The sequence below is a fragment of the Anthonomus grandis genome, chromosome 9 (genome assembly GCF_022605725.1).
Source record: "Anthonomus grandis grandis chromosome 9, icAntGran1.3, whole genome shotgun sequence".
NCBI classification, from domain to species: Eukaryota; Metazoa; Arthropoda; class Insecta; order Coleoptera; family Curculionidae; genus Anthonomus; species Anthonomus grandis.
Genome location: NC_065554.1, coordinates 26888150 through 26912221, shown reverse-complemented (window position 1 = coordinate 26912221; position 24072 = coordinate 26888150). Strand labels below are relative to the sequence as shown.

Here is a 24072-nt window from a genome sequence, read left to right as displayed (position 1 = left end):
GAGGCTCTTTTATCAATAATCTGGTCACAAAATGAAATTATTCGAATGGTCTTTGTAATAGACAAAAATGGCCTCGCGCTTATTCACGTCACGTGATCCATCGTATCTTAATAAATAAATAATCACGTGACACTTTTATCTGTGGCAATTCAAGGTGGAAAGAAAAGGGAGGAACAAAGAGTAGAAGGAGAGAAAAGATTTTAATGTAATGTTTTATGACTAATAAGAAATTAGTCATATACTGTATTTTTTTATCTAAAGATGTTTCAGGAGGCTTTCAAAAATATGAAAATTTAATATTTGGTTAAGTTTTTAAAGTTGCACTAAATCAACTCCTTAAGTGATCCGTTTCTTAATCAAAGCACGTTTGAAGTAAAAATTAAAAAATTTTTGAATTAAATACGCGTAGTTCATTTGTTCAAAGTTGGCGCCATCTACTATCATCAAAAAAATAGAATTGTGATTCAGTCGTTAAAATATATAATAGGAAAAGTAAAAATTGTGAAATTAATTTTAAAGTTTTAATTTTTATTTAAAAGTAGCATTAATCAAAAAATATGCCCGGACTATAAGGCGTTACAAGGCCAACTGTCAATTTTGATCTGTCAGAGATATCTGAGCAGCGGCATGCGCTAGAGCGAGAGAGTGACAATAACTGATTAGTCCAAGCGCCTTGAATAAAAAAGTCAAGCCACATTAAAACCGATTTTTGATTCAAAGAGAACAAATTAGATAAAATACAATAGTTTATCTAATTCTAAAAGGAATGAGTCAAGCCTGGACTGAGATATAGCGAGAGTAACAGTTTTTGGGTTTTATTAATTACTCAGAAAAATTAGTAATTACTTTTCTAAAAAATTACGCTCTTTTTTAAGTAAAAATGCGGTTGTCGTAATCCTTAAGGCCTTACCCAAATAAAAGCAAATTAAATTAAAGCTTTAAAATTAAACGCACCACAAACAGTAATTGATTCAAATGATTAAAATTGAAAACTTTTTAAAAACTTTGGAGAATCTCTGAAAATGTGCCCACTATGAGGTAAGGTTATGTCTGAGTTGGGTTTTCATGCTGAAAATGGATAAAATGTTTCTTATTCGAGTTTCACCCACATGTCGCTCTTTAGTTACAGTCTGGATTTTGTGGAAATGTTCTTTTATGTAATTAAAATTACTTATGCTTTTATGTAAACTAAAGACGAAAAGTTTATGGCGATCGGAAGTGATTCGTAGCCCTGAGATGGGTTTATAAGCGAAATGGATAAAATCACTTTTTTTTTCAATTTCTAGCGCATTTAATGCGTCAAAGACAGTCTGGGTTACGTGGAAATATAACTCTCTTTACGTATTTAGGTCAATTAAAGACAAAACACTGAAACACTAATTCGTGGGCCTAATATAAGTTTGCATGTAAAAAATACCTGGTCTACTACATAAGAAACTTAATAAAAACACTTCGGAATCTTAATTGAAAACCCCACTGGATACATCCAAATAAACAACTCAAAATTAAAACCCCATTTGCCGGGCCGACTTTTTGCTCCTGGAAAATATCCTGGATGACATCCGGCGAAGAAGGGAAAATGAAAATATCCCGGATGATCGGGTTGGAAAAACAGCCGGTGTGTGTTTTTGGGTTTCTCTTTCATACATATTCAACGGTTTACCGAAAATATTTACAGGCGTTCACTTAAAATGCGATTCTATTAAAATTATATATGACCAAAAAAATTTCAATTTTTTCGACTCAGTTTTTACGGGAGAGGTGACTGAAAGAAGTCTTGTACTCTTTTAAGGAAGTTCAACAAAATCCAGGAAAGTCTGTGGACATCTTGGCTTATACGTGCATGCGCAATTGTGCGCGAAGTGTAAACCCACTCTAATATTGAGACGATTATTACCTTACATTTTTAATTTTCCTAACGTTAAATTGTTGACGGTTTTTGAGTAAGTGTAAAGTGCAATTAAATTAATTAATTATTTATTAATTGTTAGTGTTGTGCGTGAATGAGGATTTTATTACAGACAACTGTTGATCAACTGTGAAAAGGTGCGGAAGACTTTTTAGAATTGCGCGTCCAATGACATCTACCTTCTCAAATGTAATTAAACACTTTGAAAATTCGGAAAACGTCAGTTTTCGACCACGTTTTTGAGGCCAAAAATGGGCTCTAAAAATGCGATATCTCGCATTTTTAGAGCGTAATGCGTGAATGGATTTTAGTCACTTCTTCATAAAAGACTACAAAAACCTTCAAAGTAGTCCATAGATGAATAATTGCAAAATTTTGACTACTGGAACTCAAGATATTATAGTGCCAATAAAGGAGAAATTAGTTTGTTTCTTACAGGCACTCCTGGAATAAAAATTTAATTTTATTGATTTTTAGTGAATGAATTCTAGTCATTTTTTTAGAAAGATCTATAAAAGTCTCCAGAATAGTCTATAAATCAATAATGTCAAAGTTTTGATTATTAGAACTCAAGATATAGGTATGCCAATAAGAGACAAATGATTTCCTTAAACAATTTACTCTTGTAATAAAATTCCATTTACTTGACTCTTAGCTAGTGGATTTTAGTAATTTTTTGCAGAAAAGACCAGAAAAGTCTCCAGACTTGTCAATAAATTGAGGATAGTAAAATTTTGATTACTAGAATTTATATTAACGTGCCAATAAAAGACATTTTTTTTACAGACATTCCTGAAGTATAAATTTAATTTTCTTCAATCTTTCTTTCTTTCTTCTGTCTCTCAATTGTTTGGAATATTAAAAAAAACATCTTTATTCCACGCAGTTGCAAAAAAGAAAATGTAGATATCGAACATCCAAATTTGACCCTCAACTGCCTGGAATTAATAAAATAATATATTTCTCTCAGGCAGTTAAACAAGGGATAGAGAAGATTGATAGCTTGTTTGAGAAAACAATTAAAGCAGTGGATTTTAGTAATTTTTTGCAGAAAAGACCAGAAAAGTCTCCAGACTTGTCAATAAATTAAGGATAGTAAAATTTTGATTACTAGAATTTATATTGGCGTGCCAATAAAAGACAATTTTTTTACAGATAGTCCTGAAATATAAATTTAATTTTCTTGACTTTTAACGAATAAATGCTAGTCATTTCTTCAAAGCAGACTAAGAAAGTCTTCAGAGTAGTCCATATATTAATAATTGTAAAATTTAAACAGTTAGGGCCCCAGATATAGCCCTGCCAATAAAGGATAAAACATTTTATTAAGAAATAGGTATAACTTGTTTTTTATTGTTTTTTTTAATGGCTTTCTGATGTTTTTTAACTGTCTTTCAATTGTTTGGAATATTAAAAAAAATCTCTATTCCACGCAGTTGAAAATCTAGTTATCGAGCATCAAAATTTGACCCTCAACTGCCTGGAATTAATAAAATAATGTATTTGTTTCAGGCAGTTAAACAAGGGGTCATTATTTGAGAAGCTCTTTTAAATAGTCATGTTACTAAAACATTAGGATATTGGACTTTGACTGCCTCTGAAAAAATCTGAAAATGTTTGATTTCAGGTACTTGATAGTTACTTCTGCCTGGTATTAGAAAAATATATAATTTTTCTTTCAGGCAGTTGAAAAATTGCAAAACAAACACAGGTACCGTATTTCAAATAAGGCGCACCCTATCTTTTAAAAATTTATATGGTTCTTCTGTTCTCAGTTCTTGTTTACCAAACAATTATCGTAGTGTAGTAACGATGTGATTTTAATGCTTGTGTAGATCCAGTTTTAGTCCCATTCTCATGCATCTTAATGCAAGTTTTATGTCTTCAACGTCCAATTATTTATTCGTTAATTAATTAAGCTTTTTTATCATTATTGTAGATGTGGTTTTATTTTTTTTTACCTTGTCGAAGGCACTATATCTTTAATATGTATTGACGAAACCCCTCAACTTGTGTAAGTAATTTTAATAATATATCATTATCTTATAAGTTTCCTTGGTTCATGTTATATGTCCGAAACATGTAGGATTAATAATTTTTAAATAAATTTAGTGGAGAATGACCGAAGCATTTTAGTTACCCACTGAAAAACAAAGATATATGGCAAAATTGATGTGCCGAAGACAGAGATAAGAAAAAGCTACGCCCTAATTTTACTCTAGAAAATTCAGCTAAACAATTGAAATCAGTCGTCCCCGTCCCTCCCTATGTAAAAGAAGCTCTTACGAAAATTGTCTAAGATAAAGAATCCGTCGAAACCAAAAACAGTGAACGTCCCCCACTGATTGGAAACGACTTCTAATTGCGTTATGCAAATGTCCGAGAAGAGATTTTTGCGATGCCGCGCTCTTTGAAAATCATCAGAGATTCGTGGGGTTACCACTGACTAATCCAATTAAAGAATTGAAAACAACCGACGAAGAAAAGCTTTTTGGGGGATAGCCGATTGAGGGTTGTTTTATTTTTTTTTTATCTCTTGATTACATTGCGGTTTGATTGCAGGACGCAACAAAAAAAAAGGGAAAATTTGTTGCAATTCTCGAAACATTCGTAAATACACGTTAAAAGGGCCTTCCCGTCTTGCGTTATTTATATGTACGGCCCTTTTTAACTCGGGGATTTTCTTTATGGCCGTATTTACTCTTTTAGATTAGAAATGCGGCCATTTTTTATGGCTCCTTTACCACTCGGTTGACATATAATGCCGTAATGGGTCTGGAAAAAGAGAAGCGAAACGCTGCGGTTGAATAAAAGTTACAGTATCCATGTATACAAAGTGGTACACCACTGAAAAATTTTCCAGAGTAGTGTTTTTTTTTCATCTAAAACTAGAACGAGCACCTTCAAGTTCCAAGGGACAATAATCACTAAAATATCCTTCAAGAGACCCTTCAGACGTAACAAAGGACAGGTTGCAAACTAAGTTCGACAGTTTACGTTTTTTTGATTCAATAAAATTTAAAATTTTTCCATTAACGTAACGTTAATACACAATAGTTCCTTATAGTACCCTCTGTTAATATGTAGAAATCTGGATTGTCCTAAGTTTAAATTTTATATTTTGAATTGTAGATGTTCTTATTGTACAATGTTTTTAATTTTAATTGTTTTATTTATTGTTGTTTTTATTGAGTTTTATTTGTTGAACGTATATGTTTTTTCTGATATTCTGGTAAGTTCTAAACCTGTATTGTTATAGCGTATAAGCTCCTTTTTAAAATTGTCTTGAATTACCTGTATTTTCTTTTAGTATCTGATTGATGGTGGTTGTTTACACAGCCGAACTGAATAATAAATTTAACTGAACGACCTACATGCATTTTTCTTGGAGATAAAGAAATTGAAGAGACCGAACAGTAGATCCAACTTAAGACCTACATCTAACCAAATCCAAACTAACTAAAAACTGTAGGAATTAATTTTCTACTCTACTATCTCGAAGAATTTCGATTGCCTGAAATTAAATTAAAATCTTTTCAGAATAATCTCGTTCATGTTGTCTCAGAAGACTGACGCCATAAAGTGGCTGAAATAAAAATAAAATTCCTTCAGACAGTTCGAGTTTTTATTTCTGTCTAAGTCTTTTAAGGGTCTTTCAAGAATTTGAGAGTATCTGAGAATCTGTTCCAAGCGTTTAAGACACTTCGACTGCCTGTAAGAGACTTCTAAGTCTTCATAAGTCTCTTCCTAACACTTGAGAGTATCTGAAAATCTATTGCAGGCAATTGAGGCACCTCGGCTGTCTGTAAAAGATTTTTTAAGTCTATTCCTGTCACTTGAGAGTATCTGAGAGTCTATTCCAGGCATTTTAGGTACTTTGGCTGCCTGTAGAATATGTGTAGACATTTTCAAAACTATAGCTGATCAAATTTTTGAGTTATGCACATTTTGTCGAATTTTTAGAATAAAAAATTATTTTTTTTATAAAAATATTTTTTTCTCATAATCTTGTATATATTTTGAAAAACGCTGAAATAGGTGTCCAATGAAATTGTCCAAAGAATGTGTATACAAATTTTCAAAACTATAGCTGATCAACTTTTTGAGTTATGCACATTTTGTTGAATTTTTAGAATAAAAAATTATTTTTTTTGATAAAAATATTTTTTTCTCAAAATCTTGTATAAATTTTAAAAAACGCTGAAATATGTGTCCAATGAAATTGTCCAAGGAAAATGCGTACAAATTTTTAAAACTATAGCTGATCAAATTTTTGAGTTATGCACATTTTGTCGAATTTTTAGGATAAAAAATTATTTTTTTTATAAAAATATTTTTTTCTCAAAATCTTGTACAAATTTTGAAAAACGCTGAAATAGGTGTGCAATGAATATGTGTACGAATTTTCAAAATTATAGCTGATCAAATTTGTGAGTTATGCACATTTTGTCGAATTTTTAGAATAAAAAATTATTTTTTTTATAAAAATATTTTTTTCTCAAAATCTTGTACAAATTTCGAAAAACGCTGAAATAGGTGTCCAATGAAATTATGCAAAGAATATGTGTACGAATTTTCAAAATTATAGCTGATCAAATTTTTGAGTTATGCACATTTTGTCGAATTTTTAGAATAAAAAATTATTTTTTTTATAAAAATATTTTTTTCTCAAAATCTTGTACAAATTTTGAAAAACGCTGAAATAGGTGTGCAATGAAATTGTGCAAAGAATATGTGTACGAATTTTCAAAATTATAGCTGATCAAATTTTTGAGTTATGCACATTTTGTCGAATTTTTAGAATAAAAAATTATTTTTTTTATAAAAATATTTTTTTCTCAAAATCTTGTACAAATTTCGAAAAACGCTGAAATAGGTATCCAATGAACATATGCAAAGAATATGTGTACGAATTTTCAAAATTATAGCTGATCAAATTTTTGAGTTATGCACATTTTGTCGAATTTTTAGAATAAAAAATTATTTTTTTTTTTATAAAAATATTTTTTTCTCAAAATCTTGTACAAATTTTGAAAAACGCTGAAATAGGTGTCCAATAAAATTGTCCAAAGAATATGTGTACAAATTTTCAAGTTTATAGCTGATCAAATTTTTGAGTTATGCACATTTTGTCGAATTTTTAGAATAAAAAATTATTTTTTTTATAAAAATATTTTGTTCTCAAAATCTTGTACAAATTTTGAAAAACGCTGAAATAGGTGTGCAAAGAATATGTGTACGAATTTTCAAAATTATAGCTGATCAAATTTGTGAGTTATGCACATTTTGTCGAATTTTTAGAATAAAAAATTATTTTTTTTATAAAAATATTTTTTTCTCAAAATCTTGTACAAATTTCGAAAAACGCTGAAATAGGTGTCCAATGAAATTATGCAAAGAATATGTGTACGAATTTTCAAAATTATAGCTGATCAAATTTTTGAGTTATGCACATTTTGTCGAATTTTTAGAATAAAAAATTATTTTTTTTATATAAATATTTTTTTCTCAAAATCTTGTATAAATTTTGAAAAACGCTGAAATAGGTGTCCAATGAAATTGTTCAAAAAATATGTGTACAAATTTTCAAAACTATAGCTAATCAAATTTTTGAGTTATGCACATTTTGTCGAATTTTTAGAATAAAAAATTATTTTTTTTTATAAAAATATTTTTTTCTCAAAATCTTGTACAAATTTTGAAAAACGCTGAAATAGGTGTCCAATAAAATTGTCCAAAGAATATGTGTACAAATTTTCAAGTTTATAGCTGATCAAATTTTTGAGTTATGCACATTTTGTCGAATTTTTAGAATAAAAAATTATTTTTTTTATAAAAATATTTTGTTCTCAAAATCTTGTACAAATTTTGAAAAACGCTGAAATAGGTGTCCAATGAAATTGTCCTAAGAATATGTGTATAAATTTTCAAAACTATAGCTGGTCAAATTTTTGAGTTATGCACATTTTGTCGAATTTTTAGAATAAAAAATTATTTTTTTTATAAAAATATTTTTTTCTCATAATCTTGTATAAATTTTGAAAAACGCTGAAATAAGTGTCCAATGAAATTGTCCTAAGAACATGTGTACAAATTTTCAAAACTATAGCTGGTCAAATTTTTAAGTTATGCACATTTTGTCGAATTTTTAGAATAAAAAATTCTTTTTTTTTATAAAATTTTTTTTTTCAAAGTCTTGTACAAATTTTGAAAAACGCTGAATTAGGTGTTCAATGAAATTGTCCAAGGAATATGTGTACAAATTTTCAAAACTATAGTTGATCAAATTTTTTGAGTTATGCACATTTTGTCGAATTTTTAGAATAAAAATTATTTTTTTTTATAAAAATATTTTTTTCTCAAAATCTTGTACAAATTTTGAAAAACGCTGAAATAGGTGTGCAATAAAATTATCCAAAAAATATGTGTACAAATTTTTAAAACTAGAGCTGATCAAATTTTTGAGTTATGCACATTTTGTCGAATTTTTAGAATAAAAAATTTTTTTTTTTGATAAAAATATTTTTTTCTCAAAATCTTGTACAAATTTTGAAAAACGCTGAAATAGGTGTCCAATGAAATTGTCCAAGGAATATGCGTACGAATTTTCCAAATTATAGCTGATCAAATTTTTGAGTTATGCACATTTTGTCGAATTTTTAGAATAAAAAATTATTTTTTTTATAAAAATATTTTTTTCTCATAATCTTGTATAAATTTTGAAAAACGCTAAAATAGGTGTCCAATGAAATTGTCCTAAGAATATGTGTACAAATTTTCAAAACTATAGCTGGTCAAATTTTTGAGTTATGCACATTTTGTCGAATATTTAGAATAAAAAATGATTTTTTTTATAAAAATATTTTTTTCAAAAACTATAGCTGATCAAATTTTTGAGTTATGCACATTTTGTCAAATATTTAGAATAAAAAATGATTTTTTTTATAAAAATATTTTTTTCAAAAATTTTTGTAAAAATTTTGAAAAACGCTAAAATAGGTGTCCAATGGAATTATCCAAAGAATATGTGTACAAATTTTCAAAACTATAGCTGATCAAATTTTTGAGTTATGCACATTTTGTCGAATTTTTAAAATAATTTTTTTTTATACAATTTTTTTTTTTAAATCCTGTACAAAATTTAAAAAACAAGTTTAATGAAGTTAAATAATTGAACATGAGTAATAGGCGCCGTTTTCATTTTAGTAATAAGCTGTGTTATAGAATTATAGTTAACAAAAACCTGAATTTTTATTTAAAAAACCTAGATATAGAGCAAATGTGCATACCCTTAATATTACGCTTACACGTAAACATTCTTTACTAATAAAATAAAACAGATTGTTTCTGAAGGCTCTCCAGGTAATTTTCGTATAAGGGTTTTATAAAACGCCAGTAACAATTCCTAGCTAATCCCGGACGCCTTCGGAACTAATCCCCGGGAATCGTGCCGTTCGCAATTTACATTCCAGAAGATTTAAATGGATTTCCTACCTGTTTACGGGACTTAAGTTTATATTAAATTGGGAAATTCGCTTTATGGAGATACGGTAAGACGAAGGAAGCACTATTCGACGATTTCGAATTTATGGTTTATTTAGTAGCGAACATAACTCTTTGATGAACTAACAATATGCCAATTAACTAGACTAATACCAAGGAAATATTTTAGTGTTTATTGCCAAATAATAAGACAAATTTAAAATCTTTAAAACGGCTTAAGATACACGCGTCATAATACGCATTAGAACCTTCGTGTAAACGTGGTTTCACCCACGTGTGACTTATTGTAACTCAAACCAAGGATGAAATTACAAAATATTAATATTAAAATATAGATATCCGTTAAAGCATTATTACCATCATAAAAAAGTCCTAAACAATTAAATAAAGATTAATAATTAATTGGTTAAAATGTAAATGAAAGTAAGCTCCAGTGACGACATCTCTGGACGAACAGACGAAGCATTACATAATTAAACTACAGAGTTCTTTAACGTTTGTCGAGCACCCTCTGATTCTTAACAAATCAATGAGAACTGTCAAAAGCCTTTAAAGGTATCACTCTGGTCCTTCGAACCACATCGAATAAATATGGTCTTTGTTGTTACCACCTAATTAGTTTTAAAGAAATTGATGATATTATGTTAGTGCCAGTGTCCGGTAATAATAGGAAATATCGAGAAAATGTGCGCGACATTATTCCGGAAACAAGAGACTCAGGATATGTTATCCTTCGAAAGTTGTATCAGCGACGAGAACTTGGATTATTTGCTAAATGACAACAATAATTACGATATTCGCGTGTCTACTGTCAACGAAAAGTACTTAAAAAGTCCGAATTTGACGCAAACGGACTCGGACGAGGGGTAAGGAAATCCGATAACTAAGTTCTTCGCGGATATTTCGTCGTTTTGATCTATTGCCAATTTTGGTGTCGATTGGGGAAAAACGAATTTTCGTTTCGTGTTGACGTTCGCACGAATATAGTGGAAAAGTTCAAGGCTACATGTCACTGTTGATTTTCGCTTCTATTTGTTTCGGTTAACCTAGTTTTCCTTAAAATGTGATTCATATTTCTTACAAATTTATGAAAAGATTTCCAAAATAAAACAAAACTCAGCTGATATCTGTCACGGATCGGGCATCACGTGGTCTTTAGGTTGGCACCACTACTAGTACTTCTCGCCTACCGGGGACGTCTGAAAAGTTCTCATAAATTAATTTTAACAATTTTTTAAATTGGGTGAGATAAAACTTGAGTTTATAAAAGAATAATGTCAGTTTCTTTCAATATTGTGATATTTATGAGTAAAACTTCTCAATCGACATGTAGTTCTATTTTAAAACCACTACTCCCGCCATCCGTTTGAAATTAAGAAACTCTCATGATTTTCCTTAAAGTCGTTAGATGGTAGCACCGACGTTATAATCGATATTGCCCCTATGATCCTAAGGTGACCGTTTATGGTTTGTCAAGGTTTCTACTTAGTTGTTGGATCAGTTATTGCGCGCCATCTTTTATTGAAAAACTGTTACGGCCAATGTTTGTAAAAATAAATTCAGGGCAGAAAATCACTTTTTTTCTATAAGAAAGTCGCCATGTATTTGTTCTTTTCTTGTATTTTATTCTTTTTCATTAAAATTCCCTAAAATGCGAACATTTTCCTTATTTGGCAACACCGATTGCAGAAATTTCTAAAAAACACACAATCTCTTAAAATCATTTATCAAAGGCTACACAAAATTTGATAAGTTTCAATTTATTTGTTTAAGTCTCTTCCTGGCACTTGAGAGTATCTAAAAATCTATTCCAGGCATTTGAGGCACTTCGACTGCCTCTAAGAAATTTTTAAGTATTCTTAGGTCTCTTCCTAGCACTTGAGAGTATCTGAAATTCTATTCCAGGCATTTAAGGCACTTTGGCTGCCTGTAAGAGACTTCTAAGTCTTCTTAGGTCTCTTCCTGGCACTTGAGAGTATCTGAAATTCTATTTCAGGCATTTGAGGCACTTTGGCTGCCTGTAAGAGACTTCTAAGTCTTCATAAGTCTCTTCCTGGCCCTTGAGAGTATCTGTGAGTCTATTCCCGGCATTTGAGGCAGTTCGACTGCCTCTAAGAAATTTTTAAGTCTCCTTAGGTCTCTTTCTGGCACTTGAGAGTATCTGAAATTCTATTCCAGGCATTTGAGGCACTTTGGCTGTCTGTAAGAGACTTCTAAGTCTTTATAAGTCTCTTCCTGGCACTTAAGAGTATCTGAAAATCTATTCCAGGCCTTTGAGAGTATCTGAAATTCTATTCCAGGCATTTGAGGCACTTTGGCTGCCTGTAAGAGACTTCTAAGTCTTCATAAGTCTTTTCCTGGTACTTGAGAGTATCTGAAATTCTATTTCAGGCATTTGAGGCACTTTGGCCGCCTGTAAGAGACTTCTAAGTCTTCATAATCTCTTCCTGGCCCTTGAGAGTATCTGTGAGTCTATTCCAGGCATTTGAGGCACTTTGACTGCCTCTAAGAAATTTTTAAGTCTTCTTAGGTCTCTTCCTGGCACTTGAGAGTATCTGAAATTCTATTCCAGGCATTTGAGGCACTTTGGCTGCCTTTAAGAGACTTCTAAGTCTTTATAAGTCTCTTCCTGGCCCTTGAGAGTATCTGTGAGTCTATTCCAGGCATTTGAGGCACTTCGACTGCCTCTAAGACATTTTTAAGTCTTCTTAGGTCTCTTCCTGGCACTTGAGAGTATCTGAAATTCTATTCCAGGCATTTGGAGGCACTTTGGCTGTCTGTAAGAGACTTCTAAGTCTTTATAAGTCTCTTCCTGGCCCTTGAGAGTATCTGTGAGTCTATTCCAGGCATTTGAGGCACTTCAACTGCCTCTAAGAAATTTTTAAGTCTTCTTAGGTCTCTTCCTGGCACTTGAGAGTATCTGAAATTCTATTCCAGGCATTTGAGGCACTTTGGCTGCCTGTAAGAGGCTTTTAAGTCTTCATAAGTCTCTTCCTGGCCCTTGAGAGTATCTGTGAGTCTATTCCAGGCATTTGAGGCACTTCGAGTGCCTCTAAGAAATTTTTAAGTCTTCTTAGGTCTCTTCCTAGCACTTGAGAGTATCTGAAATTCTATTCCAGGCATTTGAGGCACTTTGGCTGCCTGTAAGAGACTTCTAAGTCTTCAAAAGTCTCTTCCTGGCCCTTGAGAGTAACTGTGAGTCTATTCCAGACATTTGAGGCACTTCGACTGCCTCTAAGAAATTTTGAAGTCTTCTTAGGTCTCTTCCTGGCACTTGAGAGTATCTGAAATTCTATTCCAGGCATTTGAGGCACTTCGGCTGCCTGTAAGAGACTTCTAAGTCTTCATAATTCTCTTCCTGGCCCTTGAGAGTATCTGTGAGTCTATTTCAGGCATTTGAGGCACTTCGACTGCCTGTAAGAAATTTTTAAGTCTTTTTAAGTCTCTTCCTGGCACTTGAGGGTATCAGAAAATCTATTCCAGGCATTTGAGGCACTTTGGCTGCCTGTAAGAGACTTTCAAGTCTTCGTAAGTATCTTCCTGGCCTTTGAGAGTAACTGAGAGTTTATTCCAGGCATTTGAGGCACTTCGACTGCCTCTAAGAAATTTTTAAGTCTTCTTAAGTCTCTTCCTGGCACTTGAGAGTATCAGAAAATCTATTCCAGGCATTTGAGGCACTTTGGCTGCCTGTAAGAAACTTCTAAGTCTCTTTCTGGCACTTGAGAGTATCTGAGAGTATCTATTTTACTTAGTTGTTGGAACAGTTATGACGCGCCATCTTTTATTGAAAAACTGATACGGGCAGTGTTGTCAATGTTAAAAACTTAACCATTCTAAATATGTCAAATTGGACCAGACAGTTTTAGCGCGAAATTTCAATTAATTTTAATCATTTTACTGGACACATATTATGTACATATTCAACACATCAATTTCACCAAAGATAACCACCAAGTCCGAATAAAAAAATTCCCGCATTAGACGAAAGTTGATCAATTTTAGAATTTTTTCTTTCCTGAAGAAAATTTCCTTCCTCAAAATTACCTGAAAAGAGACAATTCCCTGCTATTGGCTACACTGATAATGAACCAAAAAACCCTAAAAACGAAACCATTCTAAATATGTCAAATTGGACCAGATAGTTTCAGCGCGAAATTTGAATTTAATTTCAATCATTTTACTGGACATAATAGAGGATGTTTTAATAATTTCTAGGTACAACACATCAATTTCACCAAAGATAACCACTAAATCTGAATCCAGAAAATCTCGCGTTAAGAAAGACTCATCCGTCCCAACCACCTTACAAGAAACCAAAGACAACACCAATCGGTTTCAATGCGAATACGACGGTTGCAATAGAACGTACAGCACCATCGGTAACCTTAGGACGCACCTAAAAACCCACAAAGGTAATTTAAACTGTGCTGTCCTTAAGTTCCTTTAGTAAATCCCTAATTTTAGGTGACTACAGGTTTAAATGTACCATCGTGGGATGCGATAAGGCGTTTCTCACATCCTACAGCCTAAAAATTCATATAAGGGTCCATACGAAAGTCAAGCCCTTCAAGTGCCATCAGGACGAGTGCCATAAGGCTTTTAACACCCTTTATAGGTTAAGGGCGCACGAACGGATCCATAATGGGCAAACTTTTAATTGCGAAGCCCCCGGATGCAAGAAGTTTTTTACTACTTTGAGCGATTTGAAGAAACATAGAAGGACGCACACCAGGGAGAAGCCTTATAGGTGAGCATTATTATTTTTTTTGAAAAATTGTATTGTTATATCTAGCTCTTTCTCATTAATACCAAACATTTTGGGAACATTGCCTCAAGGTTCAAAACATTCAAACAGTGGTGAAAATTACAAGAGAACTTGATACGACGTTTTTTATCCATGAGTCACACCAATACGAAGTTAGCTGCACTTATTGACTGACTCAATTCTTTAAAAAAAAAGGGGGCATTTATTTCCATCAGGTTTGTTACCCAATCACAGGAAAAAAAAATTACCACAATTTGTATAAAAATGAAAAATGCTTAAACAGACTATCTATATACATGCTAGAAAGACTCTGCATCCGGTACCGTCTTGGTACCCGAAAATTTGATCCAGCTAAAAGGGTGGAAGAGTCAATCTTGTTATGAATAAGATTACATAAGAATTTTATAGAAAGAACTTCTTTTTTTTTTGCTAAGGGTATAATATTAAATTTATTTAAGTATAATTGACTATCCAAACCTCTGGCTGGAAAGACACCTTCCTCTCTAAACCAGAGATACCTACATCATAAACTTGCGCTAAATGCGCTCAATATCAGGTAGCTTATTGGGTACCAAATTAGAGATCCGTATTCTATTTTTGAGCGTATGTAAGACAAAAAAAGCAGTTTCAAAGTATTAATATTTTCAAAATGCCTACGGTTTCGATAAATAAAACCCAACAATTTGGCAGAGTTAGAAACTATTTTTGCTACATGCTTGGTGAAACTTAATTTCGCATCATAAGTAATGCCCAGATCAATCACCTCATCCACTCTGGCTAACACAACTTTATTTGCTTTATAGTCAAAATTGATTGGCAACAGTCTTCTAGAAAATGAGAGAATTGAGCATTTATTAACATTTAAATATAGTCTATTGACATTTTGATTCTCTACTTTATTAAGATTTATCTGAAGGAATTCGCAATCGTCTTCAGTATCTATTTTTGTGAACAATTTTATATCATCCGCAAACAGTAATCTCTGACAAGACAGTAATTTGGCAAGATCGTTTATAGACAATAAAAAGAGAAGCGGGCCCATATTAGATCCTTGCGGAACTCCCGAGCACACTTCATATGTAGAAGACTTAAAGCCTTCATATTCAACAAATTGTTTACGACCTCTTAAGTAAGATTTTATTGAAGCAACTAAATCCTTAGAAAAACCAAAAAAGTTTAGCTTATTAAGAAGTACAAATATAAACGATTTCTCACATTATAAATTTTACAAGGACTTTTTTTTTCAAAAATTAGAAGTCACAAAAAAAAACAATTTGTCTAGGCAATAAATTCAAATAAATATTAATATTCGACAGCAGCTTCCCAGGAACTGGTATCTTCGATCTAACCTATTGGAATCTTTTAAAAATATTTGACAAACAAAATATTTAATATTCTTATACAACTTGCAATAAGTACATCAGGTCATTTTCCAAATGTAACATTTAAATTAATCAATTTGCAACTATACTCTTGCATAATGACTTTGACACTAAGGGATTCCTCTTTTTTTTTTAAACCTTTACCTAACGATGACAAACTATTCGTTGTTGTCATCAAGTTCGGTATTCGAGTCCGAACTAACTTCAACGTTAAAGGCCTTAATTTTGTCAAGGGATACGATTCCCTTGTACCTCCTCTGCGAACGAGAAGAACCTTTTACATCTTCAACCACATAACGATCGTGGTCTAAGATTTTTATTATTTTATACGGTCCGCTATATTTTGGAAGCAATTTACGACTTTTGCCTTCATTAGCCACTATATTGGTACTTACTTATACTGGTTGATCAACATTATACTTCTTTCCTGCACAGCGTTGTGCATTATATTTTTCTTTGCATTTCTTTTGTTTATCGTTAATAGCGATTTTTACCTTTTCTCGAGTTTTCGTTAACTCATTATCATGCGTGGACTCTAAGGATACTTCATTAGCTAGAAAAGAATTGGCCAGTCCTCTCGGAGAATATCCAAAAAGCAATTCATATGGCGATTTTGTTGTGGTTGAATTCGTCGTCGAATTCAAGCCCCAACGAACTTTAGATACCATCTTATCACATCTTTCTTCATCAATCGTGGATGCTGCGAGACAAGATAGTATAATGCGATTATACCGTTCGACTTCACCATTCGCCCTTGGTGTTGCTGTTGCATTTAGTATATGCTTTATATTAAGCTCTTTACAAAAACCGTTAAATTCTTTGCTCGTGAAACAAGAACCTGGATCGGTTATAATTCTTCTTGGCACCCCAAAATTTTCTAAAACACTATCCACAAAATTTAAAAGTGGTCGCACTCTAGTTGAAGGAACTGCTTTCATGAAGACAAACTTGGTAAATGCTTCAATTAGAACAATTAAATACATATTTTTTTTTTTGATTTTACAAATGGCCCCAAATGGTCGATATGAAGGGTATTGAACGGTTCCTGGATTTTTTCTATTGGATGAAGAAATCCAGCTTGTTTACCTCCAGGTTGTTTGTTATACAAACAAGGTAAATAACAAGAAATAAACTTTTTTACATATCGTCTCATGCCAGGAAGCCAATAAAGTTTGGCCACAGCTAATAGCGTTTTGTTTTCCGCCAAATGTCCATTACCGTCATGAAAATGTAGAAGTATTTGTCTTCTTGCAGCTTTAGGAACAAACCATTCACAACTACTATCCAATTGCACTTTTACACAACACAAATATCCGTAAAAGTACTAGGCACATAGGCCAATTCCACCGCTGCTCTATAAACGATAGGCTAAAATGTCCAAACTACCGAATAGAGAATAAGCTGTCATTTATTAAATATAAAAGATTTGTAACAGACTAGTCAGTTTTAAATATTGCCCGACTCGTAGATGTGTTTTCGGTTCACCAAGCAGGTAAAGACTGTCGTCCTTATCCTTATCGGTTCTCTCTAAGGACTGTAAGTGCGGCCTACATCTGGTGGTTTTTTCCACCCAGCTGGTCATTTTACACAAAGTGGTCAATTTGGTCAAAAGCTTTGCAGAAATCAAGGTATATTACATCAATCTGACCTCTATTATCCAAATGCTGACACAAATACTCATTTAGGCAAGCCAGGTTTACTGTACAGAAGCGATTTTTGACGAAACCAAATTGATTAGGTGCTATGTCTAATTTGACATGGGCATACAGGGTGTCCCGTAAATAGTGGTCCAAATGAAAACTCCTAATAGATTGGAGTATTTCCAATCAGAATAATCCAACATAGCTCTAACGAAAGTGTTTTTGCGAAATTTTAAGAAATACCTACCTGTAATCAGTTTTTTTATGGTATGTCACTAAATGAAAAAAAATCACAATTTCTTCAGTTGGATATTATTTGCCGATAGATGCGCTTTATGATGCGTATCAAAAATTTGTCAGTTATGCAAATATTTTTTATTTATCCCATGCCGTATTAAAGACAACAATTTTTTGAATTTTTTGTTAACCTCAAAAAAAAAATGGTTGTTTTAATGCCGAAAGAACTATTTTGTGAAAAAAAAATCGTTTTTTTTCGATGCAAATAAATTCGGTTTATTTGTGTTTTGCAATTTTACAAAAGGTGTTTAAAATGGCCACCACCTGCTGCTATACACGCCCTACACCTTCTTATAAAGGATCGCTTAATCCGTTGAGCGTGGCCAGCTCTATTTATCTCTTGAGCAGCAGTTTGGATGCGCTCGCGCAGATTTTCAATGTTTCAAAAATTTTTCCTGTGAAAAATATTTGCATAACTGAAAAATTTTAATACGCATCATAAAGCGCATCTATCGGCAAATAATATCCAACCGAAGAAATTGTGATTTTTTTTTCATTTAGTGACACACCATAAAAAAACTGATTACAGGCAGCTATTTCTTAAAATTTCGCAAAAATCAAAATATCTCGAAAACCGTAACAATTTCGTTAGAGCTATGTTGGATTATTCTGATTGGAAATAGTCCAATCTATTAGGAGTTTTCATTTGGACCACTATTTACGGGACACCCTGTATATTTTATTATAAAGAACTATTTCAAAAAGTTTGGAGAAATTATATAAGATCGATAGAGCTCTGTAATTTTGAATGTCGTTCTTCGGTCCCTTTTTGAGTACCGGGGATATTCTTGCAGTCTTCCATTTATCGGGAAATACTGTTGAAGACAAGTTAAGATTAACTGATTTTACATAATAATAATTCAGATTGCTACATGTTAACACTATGTTTCTTGAAAGATCTCTAGTCTATTCTTTCTCTCTTATTTAGATGTGAAGAATCGGGCTGCGGAAAATCGTTTTCCGCCTCCCACCACTTGAAAACCCACCATCGCATCCATAGCGGCGAAAAACCATACGCGTGCAAGGAAACCCCCGATTGTAGCAGGGCATTTTCCACGTCGCACAGCTTAAAGTCTCACATAAAAACCCACCAAAGACATTCCCCCCCCACCACCACCAGTTACACCCATCTAAAACCCGATACACTTGAACAACCCGCCGACACATCGGTGACAGATGACAGGTTAAATGTCAAAAACGAGGCGACCTCTTTTGATTTCGAGGATAACTTCATGTTTGGCAATTGGGGTGTGGAAATCGACGGCGGCGGGGAGAAAGAGGGCGAGGTGCGGGAAATTCAAGCGTTAAATTTAAATGGTAAGTTAATTGGGTTGGAATATAAAATGAATTTCTTGGAAAGTGTAGATGTACCCTCTTGGCACCATATATTCCATGGTTGGCACTTAGCAAGCATTCACTTCATTTTTTTTTTAATAAATATATATTCTTGGCCTAAAGTTGGATTTTATTTAATAAATCTGGCACCGGAGCCTTTTTTTGGTTCAGCTGTTCTTGTTTTTCCAGAAAGTGTTCTCGTTTGTCTTTTTAAACAAATGTTTTCATAATATGAAATTAAATATACTTCAATAGAAAAACAGAATTTTAAATAGATACAAAATACCGAGGATATTAAGGAACTGAGACATGATATACAGCTCAAAATCCCATTTTCTTAAATTTCTTTTATAACAAATTAATTTCCACTGTATCAAATGGTTTTTTGCACATTAAACACAGTTGTTGGGCACCTGTTTTATCGATCTACTATTGCTCCCAAAGTGCTGCTTTTCTTTTGAAATCCGTACTAATGTTTGCTAATTTTGAAGGTTTTGCCTGTGAACTCTGTCATTCTAGGATTTTGCTATAAGTGCTTAACAAAGAAATCGGTCGTTTACATTGTCTTGTTCGCCTTTTTTAAAAGTATAAGTTATGTATTCTCAATTATCCAAAAGTTTTTTTTTTGTGCAAAACATTGTTATACTTTGTATAATTCTATTTGACGTGGTTGCAGTTTACAGGTTACTTTATTTTCATATTTGGATTTTCCCGCCTGTACCCTTTAATTGAGATGCAACTTCGCAATCCAGTGAAGAAATCACTCAACATATTTCAAAGAACCACCCAAAAATTGAAAAAAATACTTTAATGCGAAGAAGTCTTCTGTCAGGGAATGACCCAATTAAATTTATTACTGATATTGGTGTGAGCACCACTGAAGTCTTCAACTCATTGCATTCCTTGAAAAAAAACACACAACATATTAACAATTAATTAAACTTAATTTTGCTTTAATTCAAATCCAAGGATGCACTTCACTAAACATCCCGTTTAAAAATCAAGATTTTATATAAAAAAATTCACAGAGGTTTCTTAGCTTAAACGCCTTCCATTTTTTGTATCGATAACACTACTGTTGCCTGTTTTATGTTAACTTATCTCAAAACTGCTTCAAATTTCCCAATAAACATGAAACATGACTGACACTTTATACACTGCTTTCAGGTCCGCCCGCCACCACTACAGACACCCCCCATCAGACATTTCAACCCGCCACATACTTTGACAACATCTACAGTCCGTACAGTTTCGACTCGAACCAACTCAACCCCGACTACACGCAGCCAATCACAGAGCAAGTGAGCCAGATGCAGATAAACAACAAAGCGAAATACGCCAACGTAATCGAGAGCGACCAATTCGAAATGGCCAACGGCCTAAAGAATTACGCGACCGTAAATACAGTGTCCGCGGACGACGTGCAACTCCCTTACAACATCGGCACGCAAAGCGTGAGCGACGTGACCAAACAGGAAACGTTAATAAACGAATCCCAAGAGGAACTGGAAGAGAACTCTTTGATCACCGAGTTCGAGAACGCGGGCATCAGTTTCTTCGATTTCGAGAAAGTGTTCGGCGATAACGTCCTGGAGAGTAGCCCGAGTAACGTGAGAATACTCAGCGTGAAAACGATCGATGCGAAACCCGCCCCGTCGGAGGCCTTGGAAGTGAACCTGGCCACCCACGAGGAAATCTCGAACGCCTGGGGGGTCGGGAACTACAGCGACATCGGCCAGTTCAACATCTTCCAAGAGAACTTGAACGAGAATCCTTTGACGGCCATTTCCACCGCCGTCCAGTCCTACTTGAACCTTCCGGAGGTGCAACCTACGGACCGTAAGGTCGCCGTGGTCGAAGACATAGAAAACGTCGATCGGTTCCTCAACTCTTTGAACCAAGACAGCCAGCAACGTACGGACGCCTTAAAGGAATTGACCGCGGACATCTGCAAGTGTCAGAATTGTAAGTGTGACGGCAAATCGAACTGCCAAAGCTGCAGCACGTCGCCGCAAGCAGAACAAGAGGAAGAAGTCGAGGTGGTATCACCTCCGCCTTCTGTAGCTTCTAGTGACGCGTGTTCACGTTGCCCGATTGCTTCTAACTGCCAGTGTGACGCGACTAACACAATTTCAGATGGGAAAACGGGGGGTTGCGGCGGGGGAGAACAAGTTTAAACAGGCCCTGCTGGGGCTGGTCCAGAAAACCGACGGGTGCAAGGAGAAAGGGGAGCGGTGCTGCGTGGTTTTGTGCTTGAAAACGTTGGAGCAGTTGAGGCAAATGGTCAAGTTCGCCAGCAATTGTAGTAACGGGTTTCAGAATTTTCCGAAGGGTTGTCTCAGATCCGGTAATTGTAAGTGAAAGTTAGGTGTACGGAGGGCCTTTAGGTTGCTATAAGAACGAGTTGTTTGTTGCTAAGGGTGTCATTATTAGTAAGTCAAAGTGACGAGTACCTATATCCCGGATAACGCAAACCTATACCTATCACACTATGTTCGCACTAATTGTTGAGATTTTGGGCTTTAAAGCAATTATTTGATTATCAATGTCTTCTTTGGACTACGTTAGGAGTTCCATATCTCCGAATCTGATGTAGCTTGAATTCATTTGGTCCCAAAAGAACATTTGAAGAGCATATACAGGGTGTTCCGTTGATCATATGTTACAAACTTCTAGGGTAGATAGAAAACGTTAAAAAAAAAAAAGAAAAGTTAATATAAACATGGGTCCGGAAATGCTTCCTCAGGGAGATATCTGGATAACAAGCTTATCATCTTTGAAGAATATTCCTGCTAGTTTTTGAGATTTTGGAGTTTAAAGTTAATCATTTCAGTACTAACGTGCACACAAAAAGTTCCATATCTTCAAAATTAAAGCCTGGACTCTTATGGACTCAAGAGGCCATTTGGAGAACACCATTTCCTAAATATATCATGAATATATTCTTCCTAGGTCTAGAGAGTTATTGGACTCTAAAGGCAAAAGTCTGATACACGAATAACCCACTGATAAACGAAATCTTATATTTCATCTAAATTGGGCGACTCAATGACAAAGAAAAGTAAAGAAATACAATTTTTACTCTTCCTAAAAAAGATAAATTTAAGCATTCTGCTGTTGAATTCGGCACCATTCAGAAAACGAATTTAGCGCATAAGATTCATTAAAGCCTAAAAAATGTCATTTTGTATCAAAATATGCATAAGAATAAATTGGCATTGTGCCATGGAACTTGGACCCAATGAAGAGAGACATTGGAAGAGGATATAGTTTTCTTAAAAATATTCCATCTTACAAGAATATTCCCAATAGTTTTTCAGATTTTGGACTTTAAACTTTTTAAGCACTCTTGTTAATAGATAAGAAAGTACATAGGAAACATTGTCGTTCTGTTTTTAACTTGTAACTTAGACTTGTTATTATCTTCATAGGACTTGAAAAATTTCCTGCAAACAACGTCATTTATGTTGTGGTAAAACTTTAAGTTGGCATCAATGTACATTAAATACTATCTCCTGATTGGTTTAAAACCGATCAGACAACTTGATCTTATAGCATAAGCAACCTGATTGGTTAAACGTTAGGTAGTGACGCTGTCATAGGGCAACTTACTACTTAACCTATACATCAAACACTTAATGTCTTTTTCTAAATTTAATTGATTAAAGAAATGTTATAGTCTTCCATTAATAGTTTAAAAATGATATTAAGGTAAGGGATTACCTTTAAAGGCCTTTTTTTTACAAGAGTTACCTATATAAAAACCAAATTCTTTTAGGTTAGTTTTTAATGCTTTTTAATTATTGTTTGTGTGGAATAACCGTTTGTTATGTGTGCAATTATAATTAATATGTATGTATTAGATGTTAAATAGTTAAACGCCCATATAATTAATCATTATGTACTGTTTATTTTTATATTTCAGCAATGTACTGACACGACTATAGGAAACAGAAGGAAATTTTATTTTTTTATGGTGCTTAATTTAAAACTGATGCCTTAATATTTGCAATATATACCTACAGAGATTACACTGTATAACCTGATAATTTGTGATTTTTTGTGCCAATGATATACTTACCAGAATAAAATTTATTGTTATGGACAGTTAAATATTTATTATAAGTAAATCGTTTTGTTGTATATGTGTATTATTTTATTTCATAAGCATTATGTATTTAGCGAAAATTAACAATGTTGTGCGTCGTTTTTCTTATTAGTTATTTTAAATAAAACCAATGTAAGTTTGCACGAGTTTTATTTGCGTATAGGAGCATTTATTAATTCTCTTATTTTTCTATAAAACAAATTTTTAATACATTTTACCGTGAAATTAGAATTTGTCGCTTTAACAAGCTCCTTGGTAATTTTTTCTGCTACTGTTGGCAACATTGATGACGGTTTTACGTCAAAATAGTGATCGTCGGCCTTTATACTGTTGGCTACGGTTAAGTCACTGCACTTTGCCTCTATTCATTGATTGACTCTATACATTTTATTTCTTTTGTCATAATTGTCCTGAATCCACAGTGTCGTCAAATTTTGCATTAAACACCAACTAACAGGTTTTCCTCTTTGTAAGAAGCTCGTCGGTGTTTTATTGCTACTGTTGGCAACATTGATGCTGCTGTACTCACAATCGCTCTGTCAAAATAATGCTCTTCAGCCTTTTTTCTGTTATTGGCAACACTTACTCAGCTGAAAATACTAGCGTTTTTTTTAGCCATTATAAGCTTAATAATGATATTTTTATGTGAAAACACTGAGCTGTCACATTTTGCTTTTAAACCTACTAAAAGATTTGCTCACTGTATTAAGTTCCTTGTTGCATTTTCCGATGTTGGCTACACTGATGTTGCCTTACGTCATTGTCAAAAAAAAATTTTTTATTGGTATTACTGCCAAACATCGTCCAAAACATCATCTATCAAAACATCGTCCTCTTGTTTTATTTATGTAAAGATGGTAATTATAAAAATATTCAAATAGCTAGATTTAGAAGCGACAAAATTTACTGAAAAAGCACTATTGTTATTCTGCTATTGACAACACTGATGACCTGTGAAATCGTACGTCAGTTACGTCACACACGCACTGTCAAAGTCAAAATACTTTCGGATATACTTTAGCGCCGTATTTTGCTTTAAAAACCATCAACCATGTTGATTTTTCCTAAATTTAAATATAAACATTTGCAAACTATTACCTAGATGCGACAGAACGAAAATGTAACCTACAAAA

The 24072-nt window shown here is 33.3% G+C and overlaps 1 protein-coding gene and 1 long non-coding RNA gene across 3 annotated transcripts; both read left to right on the top strand.

Moving 5' to 3' along the window:
- The first annotated feature begins 9957 nt into the window (after positions 1–9957).
- On the top strand, positions 9958–23078 carry LOC126740477 (zinc finger protein 148-like). 2 transcript variants are annotated; one of them, XM_050446510.1, is made up of 6 exons: positions 9958–10278; positions 13628–13824; positions 13877–14159; positions 18425–18813; positions 19999–20796; positions 22757–23078. In XM_050446510.1, exons 1-6 carry the CDS (start codon positions 10097–10099, stop codon positions 22765–22767), a joined length of 1860 nt encoding a protein of 619 aa, XP_050302467.1. In that variant the 5' UTR covers positions 9958–10096; the 3' UTR covers positions 22768–23078. The 2 variants fall into 2 exon arrangements, with proteins under 2 accessions (XP_050302467.1, XP_050302466.1); XM_050446509.1 differs by lacking the exon at positions 22757–23078 and having other exon boundaries at positions 19999–22734.
- LOC126740478 (uncharacterized) lies at positions 10947–12701 on the top strand. Its single transcript, XR_007661918.1, has 3 exons — positions 10947–11275; positions 11367–11548; positions 11943–12701. It is a non-coding gene; the product is annotated as an uncharacterized LOC126740478 (long non-coding RNA).
- Positions 23079–24072: the final 994 nt, after the last annotated feature.